Source organism: Dreissena polymorpha, chromosome 7 (assembly GCF_020536995.1).
Source record: "Dreissena polymorpha isolate Duluth1 chromosome 7, UMN_Dpol_1.0, whole genome shotgun sequence".
NCBI lineage: Eukaryota > Metazoa > Mollusca > Bivalvia > Myida > Dreissenidae > Dreissena > Dreissena polymorpha.
This window is the reverse complement of record NC_068361.1, coordinates 84,003,280-84,022,147: the sequence shown is the minus strand read 5'-3', so window position 1 is coordinate 84,022,147 and position 18,868 is coordinate 84,003,280. Positions and strand designations below refer to the sequence as shown.

General features: G+C 36.4%; 1 protein-coding gene across 1 annotated transcript in view; it reads right to left on the bottom strand.

Moving 5' to 3' along the window:
• LOC127837737 (uncharacterized) overlaps positions 1-18,868 on the bottom strand; it is a 117,884-nt gene that overhangs the window by 56,494 nt on the left and 42,522 nt on the right. Inside the window, exons 3-4 of the mRNA XM_052365053.1 lie at positions 15,744-15,953; positions 9,665-9,768 (exon numbers count right to left, since the gene is read on the bottom strand). Coding sequence (XP_052221013.1) covers positions 9,665-9,768; positions 15,744-15,953 — 314 coding nt within the window. The remainder of the gene's footprint in view (positions 1-9,664; positions 9,769-15,743; positions 15,954-18,868) is intronic.

Here is an 18,868-nt window from a genome sequence, read left to right as displayed (position 1 = left end):
TGCATGATGCTGCATTTTTAGCCACTTCTAATGCAGGGTGAGACTTGTTGGACTAAACATTTGTAACCCTATTAGTACAACTTCCATACCTTGGGAAATAATGTGCACTGATATTTTACTCTTTTTTTTTCTAATAATATTGTTTAAAAGTGTACAAGAGTATAACATCCAATTTCTGTATTGAGTATATTTGTAAATGCTACAAGACAAATGTGGAGTGTACAAAAGAGTAAGAATACAAAATTAATAGACTTTTTTTAAAGATGCAATACTTATAAAAAATGATATTACATCCCCAAAAAATTATTGCTTCCTATTATTATTATTATTCATATCATTGCATTTTGACTGTTTTGTATCAGAGAACTGGGATTTGGTTTATGTTAGAACTTTAATCAGATTTGTTTTTTCCATTTTTCAAGCATAAAATAATATAAATTATTCTGTATTTATTAGTATCCATTTCCACCCCTAGGAATACTGGTGGCAACACACTTCTTAGGCACTCATATTGCCCTAAAAAAAATGTGAAACCTCTATAATTTATGTTGAGTAGGAGCACTCAATGCTTGCAATAAGCAATGGATTGTTTTCTTGGAAAACTTGTTTTACAGCATTTAATGTCATAATGAACCTGCTACCAGTATGGAAAGCAAATAAGCTGAAGTAAGAACTTAAGTATTAAGTGCGCACAGCATAAGCACAATATCAAACTTAAACCCATTTTTTAACTCTTTACCACTTAGGTACATATTTTGACGAATTTGTAGTCCCTAAGAAAGTTAAATTTAATTAAAGACCTTTCTTACTAGATTCAAGTTTTAAAGGCTTCATTTCAAACCCTTAGATACTGATGAGCAGCAAACAGCATTAAACAGGCTGTTCTGATTTTATGCTGTTTGCACATAGCCATTTTCACTTTGCTTCTGAGTGGGAAAGGGTTAATTGCGCACAGCATAAGCACAACATCTTACATAGACTCATTTTTTTACCTGATGCTGCTCATTTCATTTTGCAAGCCCATTAAAAGAGTCTTCCCCCATATTTGATGGGCGGCATAATAATAACAAAGACACAAGACAATCCCATGAATCAAGTTTCCAGCATTTTACTTGTAAATTAACTTCAGTAATCGAACCAAAATAATTGTTCTATGAAAACAGTGACCTTGACCTTACCCTACTAGCGAAAAATAACATTTAAAGCCATATTTGATGGGCGGCATAATAATAACAAAGACACAAGACAATCCCATGAATCAAGTTTCCAGCATTTTACTTGTAAATTAACTTCAGTAATCGAACCAAAATAATTGTTCTATGAAAACAGTGACCTTGACCTTACCCTACTAGCGAAAAATAACATTTAAAGCCATATTTGATGGGCGGCATAATAATAACAAAGACACAAGACAATCCCATGAATCAAGTTTCCAGCATTTTACTTGTAAATTAACTTCAGTAATCGAACCAAAATAATTGTTCTATGAAAACAGTGACCTTGACCTTATCCTACTAGCGAAAAATAACATTTAAAGCTTAGTAGGCCACCATGCCAGAATGCTATAACTACAGTTTCATGGGTCAATGCAACTTAAATCATTGACCAGAAACCACTGGATTGACACTGCAGCCTGCAGTTGGCAATACCCCAATCTTATAACCAGGATTTTCTGCTTCATTTAACCCTTTGCATGCTGGGAAATTTGTGGTCTGCTAAAATGTTGTCTGCTGAATTTCTAAAATAAGCATTTTCTTCGATTTTTTTTTCAAAGAATACTATAAGAATAGCAAACAGTTTGGATCCTGATGAGACGCCACGTTTTGTGGCATCTCATCTCGATCCAAACTGTTTGCATAGGCCTCCAAAATTGCGTTCCAGCACTGAAAGAGTTAAAACCTGGTAAATAAACCCAGTAAGCCATGAACTAGAAGACCTTAGAATTCTACAGTTTTCCACCAGCTATCCAGCTATTGCACTTTTACATCATCTTGCCTATATACCTGCATATCTACCCAGGCCATGACTCATGGATTCAGAGATGGTTCCAGCTATGCAACCCCACACCTTGCAGCCCGATTTACCATATATTCCCTAGTTATGCTTCCCCCATTTTAACCCTTTGCATGCTGGGAAATTTGTCGTCTGCTAATATGTTGTCTGCTGAATTCCTAAAATTAGCATTTTCTTCGATTTTTTTCAAAGAATACTATAAGATTAGCAAACAGTTTGGATCCTGATGAGACGCCACGTTTTGTAGCGTCTCATCTGAATCCAATCCGTTTGCAAAGGCCTTCAAAATTCGGTTCCAGCACTGAGAGTTAAATTCATTACATCCAAAACACTGAGTTTAATTAATGCATTCACTTTGCGTTCAGCGCTCTTATTGTGCAGTACAAATACTATGTTTTCTATAAACAGACACAATGACAGCCAAGCAAATTTATGGTCATATATATTAAATGTCCAGTTGTGAACTGGTTAGGTCCATAATTATGGTCATATATATAATGCCCTGATGTGAAAAGGTTAAGTCCATATTTATAGTCATATATTAAATGCCCTGTTGTTTAAAGTTTAAGTCCATATTAAATTCCAATGTTGTGAAAAGGTTAAGTTCATATTAAATGCCTTGTTGTGAAAAGGTAAGTCCATATTTATAGTCATATATTAAATGCCTTCTTGTGAAAAGGTTAAGTCCAAATAAAGTCCATATTAAATGCCCTGTTGTGAAAAGGTAAATTCCATATTAATAGTCATATATTGAATGCCTTGTTGTGAAAATGTTAAGTCCATATTAAATGCCATGTTGTGAAAAGGTTAAGTCCATATTATATGCCCTGTTGTGAAAAGGTTAAGTCCATAGTTATGGTCATATATTAAATGCTTTGTTGTGAAAAGGTTGAGCCAATATTTATGGTCATATATTAAATGCACTGTTGTGAAAAGGTTAAGTCCATATTTATGATCATATATTAAATGCCCTGTTGTGAAAAAGTTAAGTCCATATTTATGGTCATATATTAAATGACATATTGTGAAAAGGTTAAGTCCATATTTATGGTCGTATATTAAATGCCCTGTTGTGAAAAGGTTAAGTCCATATTTATGGTCATATATTAACTGCCCTGTTGTGAAAAAGTTAACTCCATATTTATGGTCATAATATTAAATGACTTGTTGTGAAAAGTGTAAGTCCATAATTATGGTCATATATTAAATACCCTGTTGTGAAAAGGTTAAGTCCATATTTATGGTTGTATATTTAATGCCCTGTTGTGAAAAGGGTAAGTCCATAGTTATGGTATTATATTAAATGCCTTGTTGTGAAAAGGTTGGGTCAATATTATGGTCATTTATTAAATGCACTGTTGTGAAAAGGTTAAGTCCATATCTATAATCATATATTAAATGACATATTGTGAAAAGGTTAAGTCCATATTTATGGTCATATATTTAATGCCCTGTTGTGAAAAGGGTAAGTCCATATTTATGGTCATATATTAAATGCCCTGTTGTGAAAAGGGTAAGTCCATATTTATGGTCATAATATTAAATGCCCTGTTGTGAACAGGGTAAGTCCATATTTATGGTCATATATTAAAGCCCTGTTGTGAAAAGGTTAAGTCTATATTTATGGTAATATATTATTTAATTCCCTGTTGTGAAAAGGTAAAGTCCGTATTTATGGTCATATATTAAATGGCCTGTTGTGAAAAGATTAAGTCGATATTAAATGCCTTGTGTGAAGAGGTTAAGTCCATATTAAATGCCCTGTTGTGAAATGGTAAATTTCATAGTAAATGCCCTATTGTAAAAAGGTGAAGTCCATATTAAATGCCCTGTTGTGGAATGGTCAAGTCCATATTGAATGTCCTGTTGTGAAAAGGTGAAGTGCATATTAAATGCCCTGTTATGAAAAGGTTAAGTCCTCATGAGTGAGTATTAGGAATTTCTTGCGAAAAGTTTAAACCTCTGGTAATTTTTATTTGGAAAAATACGGTAAGCAAAGTTCGGCAGGCAGTACCAGTGGCAATTACAAAAACAGCTCCAAAATAACATTTACCAAGACAAGACAAGCCAGGCGTTTACCTGTAGCATCAAACAAATATATAAAATCATGGTCTATAATTATTTTTACACACAATGTTAATGCGGAAATAGGATTGCAGTGGCTAAATTTATGAAACTAGCTGGGTGTTCGAAATTGATACCCAGAACACTTTTATATTTGACCTAACGTAATTTCCACAAGATATGTTATTTCCTAATTTCGCAATCTTCACCATTCCACTCAGTTAATGTGGACACAAACATTAGCAAAACAAACAAACCAACCATGAGAACTTAATAATACTTATCTTAAACTGTATGAAAGGTCTTCTTTTACATAACACTATCATTAACAACCATGTTCAAATATTAACCTTTTAAGAATCACACATTCCTTATCACTTTTGAACCAACGGTTATGAAAGATATCTAGAAGATTAGAATAATGGCTTGAGAAACATTAAATCAGTCCGGTATTTAGTAATGAATACCGTATTCAATCAGTACAGAGGTTGTAAAGCATGTGATAGTTACCATAGTGATGAGTACTTACATTTACTTTCATTCACATGCACTATTACCTTAATATACTATCATGTTTTAGAGACTTATTTGGAGTTTGGCAAAATTTTCACACATTGTAAAAGATTCATAAAAGAATGCATGCAATATTCAAACAAGTAAAAGAAAAGACCTGTCAAAGATTTTTTTTTAATGTAAACTAGAAATGTTTTACAGGCACTGATTCCCCCATCAACATAAACATTTTATTGAAAGGATTATGTCTGAGGATCAGAATCGCCTTTGGAGATACCCCCACCTCCCTACCCCTTGTAAAATTTTCTCCTCAAATGTATACTGATCTCAAAAATGGTATTGGGATTCTGCCATCAGTTCTCACCCATGTTTATGGCCATACTTTACTTTTGACCTCCAAGTGTGACCTTGTCATCTGAGGTAAGCAGACAGATGTGACTTGCCAGATGTATTCTCAAAATTCCTCACATTTATTAAAGTTGTATTTCATTTTAAAATGTATCAATACATGGCAAATTAATTGCCAAGACAGGCATCAGGACACTGGGACCCACGCACAGACTGACAGAGCAACTGCTATGAGTGTACAGTATATCACAGGGACGTGTACTTACAATGAAGGTATGCTGCTGAAGCTGGGCTATGAGTGTACAGTATATCACAGGGACGTGTACTTACAATGAAGGTGTGCTGCTGAAGCTGTGCTATGAGTGTAGAGTATATCACAGGGACACGTACTTACAATGAAGGTTTGCTGCTGAAGCCATGCTATGAGTGTACAGTATATCACAGGGACGTGTACTTACAATGAAGGTATGCTGCTGAAGCTGTGCTATGAGTGTACAGCAAATCAAAGGGAGGTGTACTTACAATGAAGGTGTGCTGCTGAAGCTGGGCTATGAGTGTACAGCATATCACAGGGAGGTGTACTAACAATGAAGGTATGCTGCTGAAGCCATGCTACCAGTGTACAGTATATCACAGGGAGGTGTACTTACAATGAATGTGTGCTGCTGAAGCTGGGCTATGAGTGTACAGCATATCACAGGGACGTGTACTTACAATGAAGGTATGCTGATGAAGCTGGGGCATGAGTGTACAGCATATCACAGGGATGTGTACTTACAATGAAGGTATGCTGATGAAGCTGGGCTATGAGTGCACATCATATAATAGGGAGGTGTACTTACAATGAAGGTATGCTGCTGAAGCTGTGCTATGAGTGTACAGTATATCACAGGGAGGTGAACTTACAATGAAGGTATGCTGATGAAGCTGTGCTATGAATGTAGAGTACATCAAAGGGAGGTGTACTTACAATGAAGGTGTGCTGCTGAAGCTGAGCTATGAGTGTACAGTATATCAAAGGGAGGTGTACTTACAATGAAGGTGTGCTGCTAAAGCTGAGCTATGAGTGTACAGTATATCACAGGGACGTGTACTTACAATGAAGGTATGCTGCTGAAGCTGTGCTATCAGTGTACAGTATATCACAGGGAGGTGTACTTACAATATATGCATGCTGATGAAGCTGGGCTATGAGTGTACAGCATATCAAAGGGAGGTGTACTAACAATGAAGGTATGCTGCTGAAGCTGTGCTATGAGTGTACATCATATCAAAGGGAGGTGTACTTACAATGAAGGCATGCTGATGAAGCTGGGCTATGAGTGTACAGCATATCAAAGGGAGGTGTACTTACAATGAAGGTATGCTGCTGAAGCTGAGCTATGAGTGTACAGTATATCACAGGGACGTGTACTTACAATGAAGGTATGCTGCTGAAGCCATGCTATGAGTGTACAGTATATCACAGGGATGTGTACTTACAATGAAGGCATGCTGATGAAGCTGTGCTATGAGTGTACAGTATATCACAGGGACATGCAATTACAACAAAGGTGTGCTGCTGAAGCTGGGCTATGAGTGTACAGCATATAACAGGGACGTGTACTTACAATGAAGGTGTGCAGCTGAAGCTGGGCTATGATGGTACAGCATATCACAGGGACGTGTACTTACAATGAAGGTGTGCAGCTTAAGCTGGGCTATGAGTGTACAGCATATCACAGGGACGTGTACTTACAATGAAGTTGTGCAGCTTAAGCTGGGCTATGAGTGTACAGCATATCACAGGGACGTGTACTTACAATTAAGGTGTGCAGCGAAAGCTGGGCTATCAGTGTACAGTATATCACAGGGACGTGTACTTACAATGAAGGTATGCTGCTGAAGCTGTGCTATGAGTGTAGAGTATATCACAGGGACATGTACTTACAATGAAGGTATGCTGCTGAAGCTGTCTATGAGTGTACAGCATATCACAGGGATGTGTACTTACAATGAAGGTGTGGTGCTGAAGCCATGCTTTGAGTGAACAGAATATCACAGGAGCGTGTACTTACAATGAAGGTATGCTGCTGAATCTATGCTATGAGTAAAGAGTATATCACAGGGAGGTGTGTTTACAATGAAGATTTGCTGCTGAAAGTGTGCTATGAGGGTACAGCATATCACAGGGACGTGTACTTACAATGAAGGTATGCTGCTGAAGCTGTGCTATGAGTGAACAGTATATCACAGGGAGGTGTACTTACAATGATGGTATGCTGCTGAAGCTGTGCTTTGAGTGTACAGTATGTCACAGGGACATGTACTTACAATGAAGGTATGCTGCTGAAGCTGTGCAATGAGTGGACAGTTTATCACAAGGAGGTGTACTTACAATGAAGCAGGGGACAAAAATTCCACTCGTCCGCTCGTATTGACGAGTGAAATCTTGAAAGGACGAGTGAATTTCCCTTAAGCGCTCGTCCTACAGGACAAGTGAAAAAAAGCTGATATTAAAATATATTTTCTGACCAGTTAGACTCTTTTTCATTAAATAAAATCATTTTCTTAAAGCATATCTATTCCAAAAGTAGAACACGAATAAACTGGAAAATGTAATTGTAAATTTCATATAGCAGGTGCGCGTTGTTATGCGAGACTGTGTATCGAGTAATTATTGGCTTTTTGGAGTAAACTTTGCGCGTCCATGTCGACAGAGAACCATCCCATTGCATTTACTGTAAGTAATGATTTTTAAAGAATTATTGAACCGCGAAGTACGGTTTTAAACCAGTCTGAATTTTGTCTGAAAATGTCTGACATACGAGCATTCTTTAAAGGGGGCGGGTTGATGTTCAAACGTCCGAAACGGAAAGCACGCGAGCATTAAAAAAAGGAAAACAAAGCAGTCCGTGTACGATAAGACCAAACATTCGCGAACTGTCCAAAATATAAATAGTCTAAATAATTAAGCCTTATTAATCAAGTAAAGTTTAATTTTTGATTATTTCAGTCCTTTTTCTGTAACATGTTAAGTTTTGAAAATTATACAAGATGAAGTTAGCAAAATATTTGTCTTCATTTATTTATTTTGTGTTCCTCATAAATAAGTAACTTATGTCACTGTTTAACATTTCTTTTGTTATCAGCTGGCATAAATAGCTGAGTAAGCAGCATTTTAGCCATGGTATAGAAAACTTAATTAGTCATATCAGCCCTTTGCAATCTTTATTTCACACATATTTGAAGGACAAGTGCATGTGTTTGCAGGACGAGTAAAATTTTTAATGCAGTCGTCCTGCAGGACGAGAGCAGTTTAGAAATATTTTTGTCCCCTGTGAAGGTATGCTGCTGAAGCTGTGCAATGAGTGTACAGTACATCAAAGGGAGGTGTACTTACAATGAAGGTATGCTGCTGAAGCTGTACAATGAGTGTACAGCATATCACAGGGAGGTGTACTTACAACAAAGGTGTGCTGCTAAAGCTGTGCTATGAGTGTACAGTATATCACAGGGAGGTGTACTTACAATGATAGTGTGCTGCTGAAGCTGGGCTATGAGTGTACAGTATATCACAGGGACATGTACTTACAATGAAGGTGTGCAGCTGAAGCTGGGCTATGAGTGTACAGCATATCACAGGGACGTGTACTTACAATGAAGGTGTGCAGCTGGAGCTGGGCTATGAGTGTACAGTATATCACAAGGACGTGTACTTACAATGAAGGTGTGCTGCTGAAGCTGGGCTATGAGTGTACAGTGTATCACAGGGACATGTACTTACAATGAAGGTGTGCTGCTGAAGCTGTGCTATGAGTGTACAGTATATCACAGGGACATGTACTTTCAATGAAGGTGTGCAGCTGAAGCTGGGCTATGAGTGTACAGCATATCACAGGGACGTTTACTTACAATGAAGGTGTGCTGCTGAAGCTGTGCTATGAGTGTAGAGTATATCACAGGGACGTGTACTTACAATGAAGGTATGCTGCTGAAGCTGTGCTATGAGTGTACAGCATATTACAGGGAGGTGTACTTACAATGAAGGCATGCTGATGAAGCTGGGCTATGAGTGTACAGCATATCACAGGGAGGTGTACTTACAATGAAGGTATGCTGCTGAAGCTGGGCTATGAGTGCACATCATATCACAGGGAGGTGAACTTACAATGAAGGCATGCTGATGAAGCTGGGCTATGAGTGTACAGCATATCACAGGGACATGTACTTACAATGAAGGAATGGTGCTGAAGCTGTGCTATGAGTGTAGAGTACATCAAAGGGAGGTGTACTTACAATGAAGGTATGCTGCTGAAGCTGGGCTATGAGTGTACAGTATATAACAGGGAGGTGTACTTACAATGAAGGTATGCTGCTGAAGCTGTGCTTTGAGTGTACAGTATATCACAGGGAGGTGTACTTACAATGAATGCATGCCGATGAAGCTGGGCTATGAGTGTACAGCATATCAAAGGGAGGTGTACTTACAATGAAGGTATGGTGCTGAAGCTGTGCTATGAGTGTACAGTATATCACAGGGAGGTGTACTTACAATGAAGGTGTGCTGCTGAAGCTGGGCTATGAGTGTAGAGTATATCACAGGGAGGTGTACTTACAATGAAGGTGTGCTGCTGAAGCTGGGCTATGAGTGTACAGCATATCAAAGGGAGGTGTACTTACAATGAAGGTATGCTGCTGAATCTGGGCTATGAGTGTAAAGTATATCACAGGGACGTGTACTTACAATGAAGGTGTGCTGCTGAAGCTGCTCTGGCTGATTCTGGATCCTCACGTGCCAGAACACCTTAACATCAGAGGCCAGCACGACAACGATTGGCTTGTCAAAATCTGAAAACATCCAATTGAATGAATCACATCACAGACTGAGTCTGAAACAGAATTTAACAAATCACGTCACATTCTTGACTGATGAACAACTCCACCTTTTCTTTGATCTAAGGTCTTTTGTCCAAGGTTTTCAAGAAGCTTCTCAAAATCTGACATGGAATTGAAAATTATCACATTTCATAAATTACTGAGATACAGCACCCCCTTTCTGTTTGTCTCAGATTGTTTGTTCAAGGAGAGCAAGAGGGCTTCTCAGTGTCTGGAACAATTCCCACAGTTTCTGGCTCACATTTTGACCACAGTTACCCACATTTATTCTCTCACTTTTTGCATAGAAAACATAGCTACCATTTTCTCAGAAAATCTAGGGGCCTGGCAAACATTTCTAGGGCCAAGAGCTCATGCTATTGTATATCCATCAGAGCTCCAGATAAGGTTTTGTGAAATTCTTAAATTACTACCAGATTTTCAAAGAGAATTCTTAACTCTGAAATTTTATTCTTAACGTTACTACTAAGTTTTGGAAAATAATTCTTATTTTTTCTAAATGACCTAAAAATAAATAATAATGGTTATTTTCATGCAAAAAAAAATCAAAATAAACATACTAGCAACTTTATTTATACGAGTTCAACAGTGTCTTATCAGTATTATACAATTTTATTTTTCCAATACCTTCATATGCCAAAACTGTGTTTAGATTGCATGCCTTAGATGAATTTTTACATATTTCACATTTAAAACGGGTCTCCCCTTTAATCTTTTCAACGATTAGCCACGGGACTTGTCCCTTCCACTTGTTCAATGTTTTTGTTTTTTTGTTTAAGTTTGGACCCGTCGTGTCGCGTTTTTGTTTAGCTTTTCCGACTGTGTCGGCAACTGAACATACAACATCGTATAAGATCTTTTCTATAATGTCTTTCTAAACATTTAACTTCGGCTCACTTTGCGTACAATATGTTAAAAGCGTGTTTTTGGACGCTTTGCAGTTTTTTAGGACGCTCTCTGGGCGCCGCCATTGTTTTTTGACAGAAAGACTGTATGCGCAGCTTTTATTGGAAAAAATGCGCTTTGTTAAACAAACCCGATAACCATTCGATATAAGCACCACAAAGATCTTTAATACACGAAAAGAACTCAATAAAAATCGATACGAACCGATGTAAAAATAATATTCGTAACTTGATTTTGTAATTCTTAATGGTACGACAAGTTTTAAAATAAATACGCAATGGACTTGAAAATAATTCGTAATTACGAAAATACGACCCTTATCTGGAGCTCTGTCCATGAATCACATGAGCAATTGAGAAGCTGACAGAGACATATAAACAGGATGATGGTCACCTTATATTGAAAGTAATTACCGGTTCACGAACACAGGTCGATAGGCCTTTCTGTTTCACTAAACTTGTTTGTTGAATTAGAAAGATTTGAAAGCAAAACAAGGCCTTGTTCTTGGTAAACTGGGGATACTGTATTTGAGTGTTGTCCCAGCTTGTTCTTGGTAAACTGGGGATACTGTATTTGAGTGTTGTCCCAGTCTGCAGGTAAACTGGGGATACTGTATTTGAGTGTTGTCCCAGTCTGCACTTGCTGATCAAGAACATTACCTTGTGTTTAAACTAGTTTTTGTTTCCACAAAACTTCCAATAAACGAAAAAACACACTATACAAGCAGAAAGTATATTCCCTAATCTGGGACTACAGCTACATACCCACATGCATTAAGCCCATTTTTCAAAGAATTAGGCTAAATAAATTGGCTAATGTGACCTTGTAATATTGAAAGCCACTGACAACAAGATGTGTTTGTGAAACACAATGTCCCCCTATATGACGTTTGACCTTGTAGGATGACCTTGACCTTGACCCTTCACCACTCAAAATGTGCAGCTCCATGAGAAACACATGCATTTCAAATATAAAATTGCTAGCTTCAATATTGCAGAAGTGACATTACATGAGCAATTTTGACCCATATATTTGACCTTGAAGGATGACCTTGACCTTGACCTTTCACCACTAAAAATGTGCAGCTCCATGAGATACACATGCATGCCAAATATCAAGTTGCTATCTTCAATATTGCAAAAATATTCATAAAATTAGCGATTTGGGCCACATATATTTGACCTCTGACCTTGAAGGTTGACCTTGACCTTTCACCACTCAAAATGTGCAGCTCCATGAGATACACATGCATGCCAAATATCAAGTTGCTATCTTCAATATTGCAAAAGTACTCATAAAATGAGCGATTTTGGCCACATATATTTGACATCTGACCTTGAAGGATGACATTGACCTTGACCTTTAACCACTCAAATTGTGCAGCTCCATGAGATACACATGCATGCCAAATATCAAGTTGCTATCTTGAATATTGAAATACTGCAAAAGTGTACATTAAATGAGCGATTTTGACCCATATATTTGACCTTTGACCTTGAAGGATGACCTTGACCTTTCACCACTCAAAATGTGCAGCTCCATGAGATACATATGCATGCCAAATATCAAGTTCCTATCTTCAATATTGCAAAAGTTATTGCAAATGTTAAAGTTGGCACAAACCAACCAACAGATCAACCAACAGACCAACCAACCAACAGACAGGGCAAAAACAATATGTCCCCCACTACTATAGTGGGGGACATAAAAAGGTGGTCAATAAAAATCTAAGTTATTGACCAGAAACAGCCGGTTTGATGCTGCTATATGCCTGACTGCATGTCTGCCTAATAGCAGTCCCATCACTAAGATTTTACACTTTTATGAAAACCCATTTACATTTATTAATATCTTCTTTTTTTCCTTATTGGCACTGTTTTCAATGAGCCAAATTTAATTTAAGCCAGGTTATTGTTGTTGTTGCTTTTCTTCTGTAATACCAAGGCTGGGAATGGAACCAATGATCCACTGATTTGTACAACTGTTCTAGCAGACCTGGTTTTGACAGCCAATTTAAACCTACTGCATAATTTATTATCAGTTACATGAAAACACCGATGGATGGATAAGAAGGTCAAACAACATAGTTTTATCAAATAGAAGGTCAGGTTATTCAAAGACAATCCAGCTCTGTTTGTCAACCCATATTTTAATTGGTGATTTATCGCTGGTTAATTTAAATTCGCATTAGCTGACATATAACTTGGTCATAAATATAATATATGACATGGTCATAAATCAAAAGTAACACCTCACAATGATATGAGATCAAAGAAGTTAAACCGTTAATGTTACAGGGGTAATATGTTTTTGTTCTTTTTATAATTATTATTATTTTTATCATATTATTAGTTCATAAACTATCGGCTAAAGAACTGGTTGTTGTTGTTTTTGCTTTGGGAATGGGTCTGTGTAATGGACTTGTAGATACGGCTGAAATAGACTGACCCCTTAGTTTTTTCTGGTATGAAACAATTTCTTATGTATTTAATAGCGACAAGACAATTAACAATTGTAGATATCAATGATGATGGTTGACAAAACAACTAAGGAGTTATTGCTCAGTTTCCTTTTAATGACGCAATCCATCAACTTGTGTATGATGCTCATTCATTGGGTAGAGACCTCAGACACAAACCTGACCAAGAGGGTTGTGTTTAACAAAGCAAACACCCCCACTCAGTCACACTTTCGAGCAGAAAATACTCTTTTAACGAGCAGAAGTCACTGACTTGTTATCCAATGAGATATCACAAAGAAATGGTGAAATTTGCAAGAAAGAAGAACAAGTATTCAAATTTATGGTATTGCTGTCATATAATTTAAGAGCCTTTAACAAATACAGTACACTCCATGCGTTTTCCTGCTAGCGAGTGTTTACGCGGAGTTTGAAAGCGAGGTAAAACACGGCGTTCCGCCGAGTTCGCTAATAACCCGCGGCGTGTATTACTTTAGCCTAGTCAGTAAATGCAGACAATTTCCGTTCTTATCAGCAATCGCCGCGCAACACCTCGTTAGCAGTGTGCTACTGGGCATGCCAAAATGTATAAACAGTGTAATTAAAATATTGTTTCAATACTGTGGCATATAAAAATAAAGATAATTGTATAGAAAATTAATACGTCTAAAAATTAATATTTAAATCATAACACATATAACACAAGAATAAATGTTCTGTAAAATTTCCAAATGAGATTAATAATTAGTAATCCGAAACACACTACCATTTTTTAATGTTAACACAACGTTTACAAATGCTTCCAATATACAGTCATCATGTATATTTTTTTTATACAAGCTTTGTAGCGCAGAGAACACTGAATTCTGTTGATTTCGGTTAAAAGTTTTTTTGGTATTTTTAAACAAAATTATATCGCGAATAAGTTGATATTTCCTCCAAAATAATTTCAAATCGAACACGCCGAATCTTTATCGTTACGATATTTTAGTAGAGTAATTAGTTTAACAGTAATTGTACTGTAAACTGATTAAAGAAGACATCTGGGCGGAACTGGATTAAGTGTTTGACGTTATGAAAACACGCAAAGCTTGTCTACTGACCTATTGTGTAGACTGCTGTCTGCAGTGTTTTGACAAAAGGGATTAACATGTGTGAATGTCACTCTGCCGATTTGGTCCATAATTACTGGTAAACATTGTTTTGAATGTCGACACAACTAGAATACAATTGTGAATATTTAATTCAACTATCAACTCAATAGTTACCACCTTCTTTTAGCAATCAATGGAATAACCTACCTACAAAGAGAAAATAAATGCAATAATGAGCAGAGAATTGACTTTGTTCCGACAATTAAAACCATTCCTTATGCATTCATTGAACGTGTTAACTTGAGTAAGTTATGCCTTCAGACAGGAAGCAGCTTTCCTTTGATAACGTCAAACTGTCGATTCACACATATTTGTGAGACTTTTAGGGTCCTTGGTCATTTGTTTACATGTTCAGTATAGAAAAAACACCTGCTTCCATGAAAACTTTGGATTAAATTATCAAAGTAAAAACAATGTTGCAAACTGTGATTATATTAATTGGTAAGTATCAGTTTAAAGAAGACGTTTTGTTTGTCGTAAATCAACAAGTTTTCTATACAACTACTTCTACAACCACGTGGGGATCGATCTATCTTGGTTGATTTTTTTAAATTGTATATTATATATATATTAATAAATATATGTACTTGTAATAAATGTAATTTTATTTGAAAATCAGGAAGTCAAACAAAGTTGAATTGATTGTTATCTCGTTAAACACGGAGTTTCCCCGGCGTTGCCAAAGCCGAGGGCCGCCGCCTCGGCTTATCAGTTTTGCCGATCGTTCAACGCGGAGTTCCAAATCATGCAAACGCTGCGTATCGCGAAATTTTCTTAATCTCCCTCGGAGATACTGTCCGCAGAGTATGGAGGGAAATTTGGGAAAACACGTGGAGTGTACTGTAGTAAACCTGATATTGAATTTATTTGCACAATTACATGATTTCCATATAATGTCATTGACTGTCACCAGCATATATTTTTTAATAACATATATTTATATGATGATATTATAAATCTCATTCTAACGGAAATTACCTTTTTGACAAGATTTGACCTGCTGACCTAGTTTCTAGACTCATATGATCTGGATTCAAACTTGGCCAAGATATTGTCAAGATAAACATTTTGGGTTATTGTTTTACAATTTCGGTTTGGGAATGGTTCCCTTTATGGAACCCATATATACACCAGGAAAAGGCATGTCTTAAGCCACTGGTCACTCAGAAGCAAAGTAAAACTGGCTATGAGCAAACAGCATAAAACCATAACAGCCTGTGAGTAACTCGCAGTCTGTTCAGGTTTTATGCTGTTTGCTGCTCATCAGTATCTAAGGGTTGGCAATAAAGCCTTTAAAACTTGAATCTAGTAAGAAAGGTCTTTAATTTAATGTAACTTTCTAAGGGACTACAAATGCGTCAAAATACGTATCAAAGTGGTAAAGGGTTTATAAGTTCCTGGTCACTTACTTGTCTTATATGGGTCTTCCAGGCGGAGCTCTACGTTCGCCTCCAATTTGCCATGGAAACGAATGACGTGCACCTCGGCCCCCGTTTCCGGGTTGGTGTTGTTGGTGACGCAGCCGGAGCTTGTTACCAGCTTCTCGAGGTGTGCAGATATCAAGGGTGACTCAAAGGGGGAGGTTACTGTGCAGGGCACATCAGTCATTTGCAGGTGCTCTGGAAGAGGAATAATCACATTTACAGCTAATTGTGGGTTTGAAGAATCTACCATCCTGTATGTTCATATTTTCATCTTTGTATCAAAGCTTTGATAGAGAGCTAGCCCCCCCCCCCCCCCCCCCCCCCCCCCTGCACGAACCATGATGTTGCATGCAGTAATATGTTACGTATAAAGTAGAAAAATTCTAATGTTTTTTCCTGTTCAAAAAGTCCAAAAGAAACAACCCAATTGAAGGTTCCCCCCCCCCTCTAATTTTTATTTTAGATCTCAACATTTTGTTTATCTCCCATCCATCTCTGTAACTTTAACCTTAGTAAATATCATAATGAAAACACTTATATTCTCTATTTTGAAGTATTTGTTAGCAAAACAACAACAACAACACTAATTTCCCAATTTTAGTTTTAAAAAAAAATGTGATTTTCCCAATCCAAATAGACCCTGCTCCATTCCCAAAATAGTGAGAGAAAAATACACCAAACAATTAAAAATTCTAAGTCATTATTACATTGCATTTCAGTAATTTTTAACACATGGATATTTGTTTTTTTAGTTGCTGGGTAGATGTATTAAAAAACATTCATAAACTCTTGGAATCAATATAAATATGTTAGCAGTGTTTTTTTCACCGTTTTGGGAATGGGACCGGGTCCCTTTGGATTGGGAAAATTCACGGCGTTTTGACTAAACTTGGGAAATTAGTGTTGTTGTTGATTTGCTAGAAAAATGCTTCAAAATTGAGGATACAAGTGTGTCCTGTATTATATTTACTAAGATTGACCTTATATGGATGGGAGATGAACAAAATATTGAGATATAAAAAAAAATTCTTTTTTTGGAAACCTTCCATAGGGATTTTTTAGCTCCCATTTGGGAAAAATATATACTTTTTTCCATTGGAATGGGTCAGGTTACCGGACCTGATTTTGAATGAAACAAAAACACTGGTAAGCAGTAATATTTATTATGTATAAAAGTACAAGCACACACAATTCCCACTAAGGTGAAGTGCTAAATGTGTAATTTATCACCTATATCAACAATAAACCATTCATGTTCTTGTCAGGACTGCATTCCAAGCAATGATTTAGTATTTATAATGGGCTTAAATAATATACAATTCCCTTTCAGGTGAAATACATTAACTGCCTTATTATATTAAAATACACCTTGACAGATAGGGTTGGTTAAGGAAAATGAAAGATGATGGCCAACTATTTTATTGGAAACAGTTTCCTTTTCACATTTGTCAGATGTTACATGTATCCTTATTCAAGAAACCACAACAAAATGCTGTCCTGATTAGCTAGTCAATATAATGTTACATAGACATATACAACAAATCCTCAGTGTACCAGATAAAAGTAAATCAGCAAACATTTGGATTAAAAAACATTCATGTATTTAGTTATGTGTAACAGGCTAGAAAACACTAATCAATGGTGAATGAAAGATTGTTTAATCAATTTTCTACACTTGTAATTTAGTGTATGAAATGATACTGTTATCTTGATAGCTGATCATCAAGCTCTTTGAATATCTAACCCTTTCTCACTCAGAGGCAAAGTGAAAATGGCTACAGTACAGGCAACGTGTACTTTGACAAACGCCACTCGTCGCGGTGTTCATTTTACGGTGTTCGCTTACCAAACGACCCCCGCGATGGGTGTTCAGATCAAATATTCGCGGGGGCCGTTTTCAATAAGGTGGACACCGCGAATCACCGCGGACCCATTATATCTACCGCGGTGTTCATCGTGTTCGCAAAAAAAAAATAATTAAATATAAACGTAAATTATTGATCCCTTTCATTTAAAGCGGGTATATACGTTGTTGTCAAATATTTATGAATTTATATAAAATGTGTAATAAACTTATTATATATATATTTAAATATAAATTAAAATAAAAGTTAAGAAGAACGTGTCGAAAAATGCGAAATAAGCCAGATATTTAATTCTGAAATTTAAAACGGCTGTGCAGCCGAATTCGCTAGCATGTAAACCATACATGTACGATGTGAATCTAAACTTAGTTTAACGGTTTATTTGAATTCCTGCAACGATATCTATTCATACGACACACGAACACTAACTCCGATCCTAATGCAAAGACGAATGCTTCGGTTATTGTAGGAAAATATGTACGTCACAATCGACTCGGGGCGCTAATTTGTCTTTGCTGCATTTTATGAAATTCGGCTTTAATGTGTAATTTTTCTTGCCTATTTTGTGTTATTGTAACATATTTTATCAATGTATTACAATTAAACACATATAAAAAATCGTATATACCCGCTTTAAGCGATAATGAATACAAGTAAATATAGTCTATTTTTATGTACATGCTGGTCGAAGGATATTTTAAGTATTTAACGTAATATTATGCGCATCTAACAATATATGCAATGTTTATAGGTGTCTATCGCAACCGTCGGTTATTTTTTGGTGTTGTCACTTTACATAAACTTATATCTATGAATGCATCATCAACATTCTAAAACGATATCCCGGAAAAATCAAAAAATCATTTGAATATCAATTGTACTTTCGTTATGATTAGGGGTACGATGTAAACCTAAATTTCATTTTAGTGCAGATTCATTCATACGACACAAAGACACAAATTTGTTTTACGGATCATTTCGGCTTAGAGGACTGAACTGTCATGAAAAATATCGAATATTATATTTTTTTATTAACCACTGGAAGCAAGACGAGTTGTAGATAATTTAAAGTGATGGGCATTTTGTTACTGTTGAATTGAGATGAAAAGAAACGGGTGAAAACAATAAGTTATAATGAATGTGGTATCTGAAATTATCTACAACTCATCTTGTTACCGGTTGTTTATAAAAATTTTATATTATTTTCGATATGTTACATGACTCACCCATCCCTCTAACCTCAAA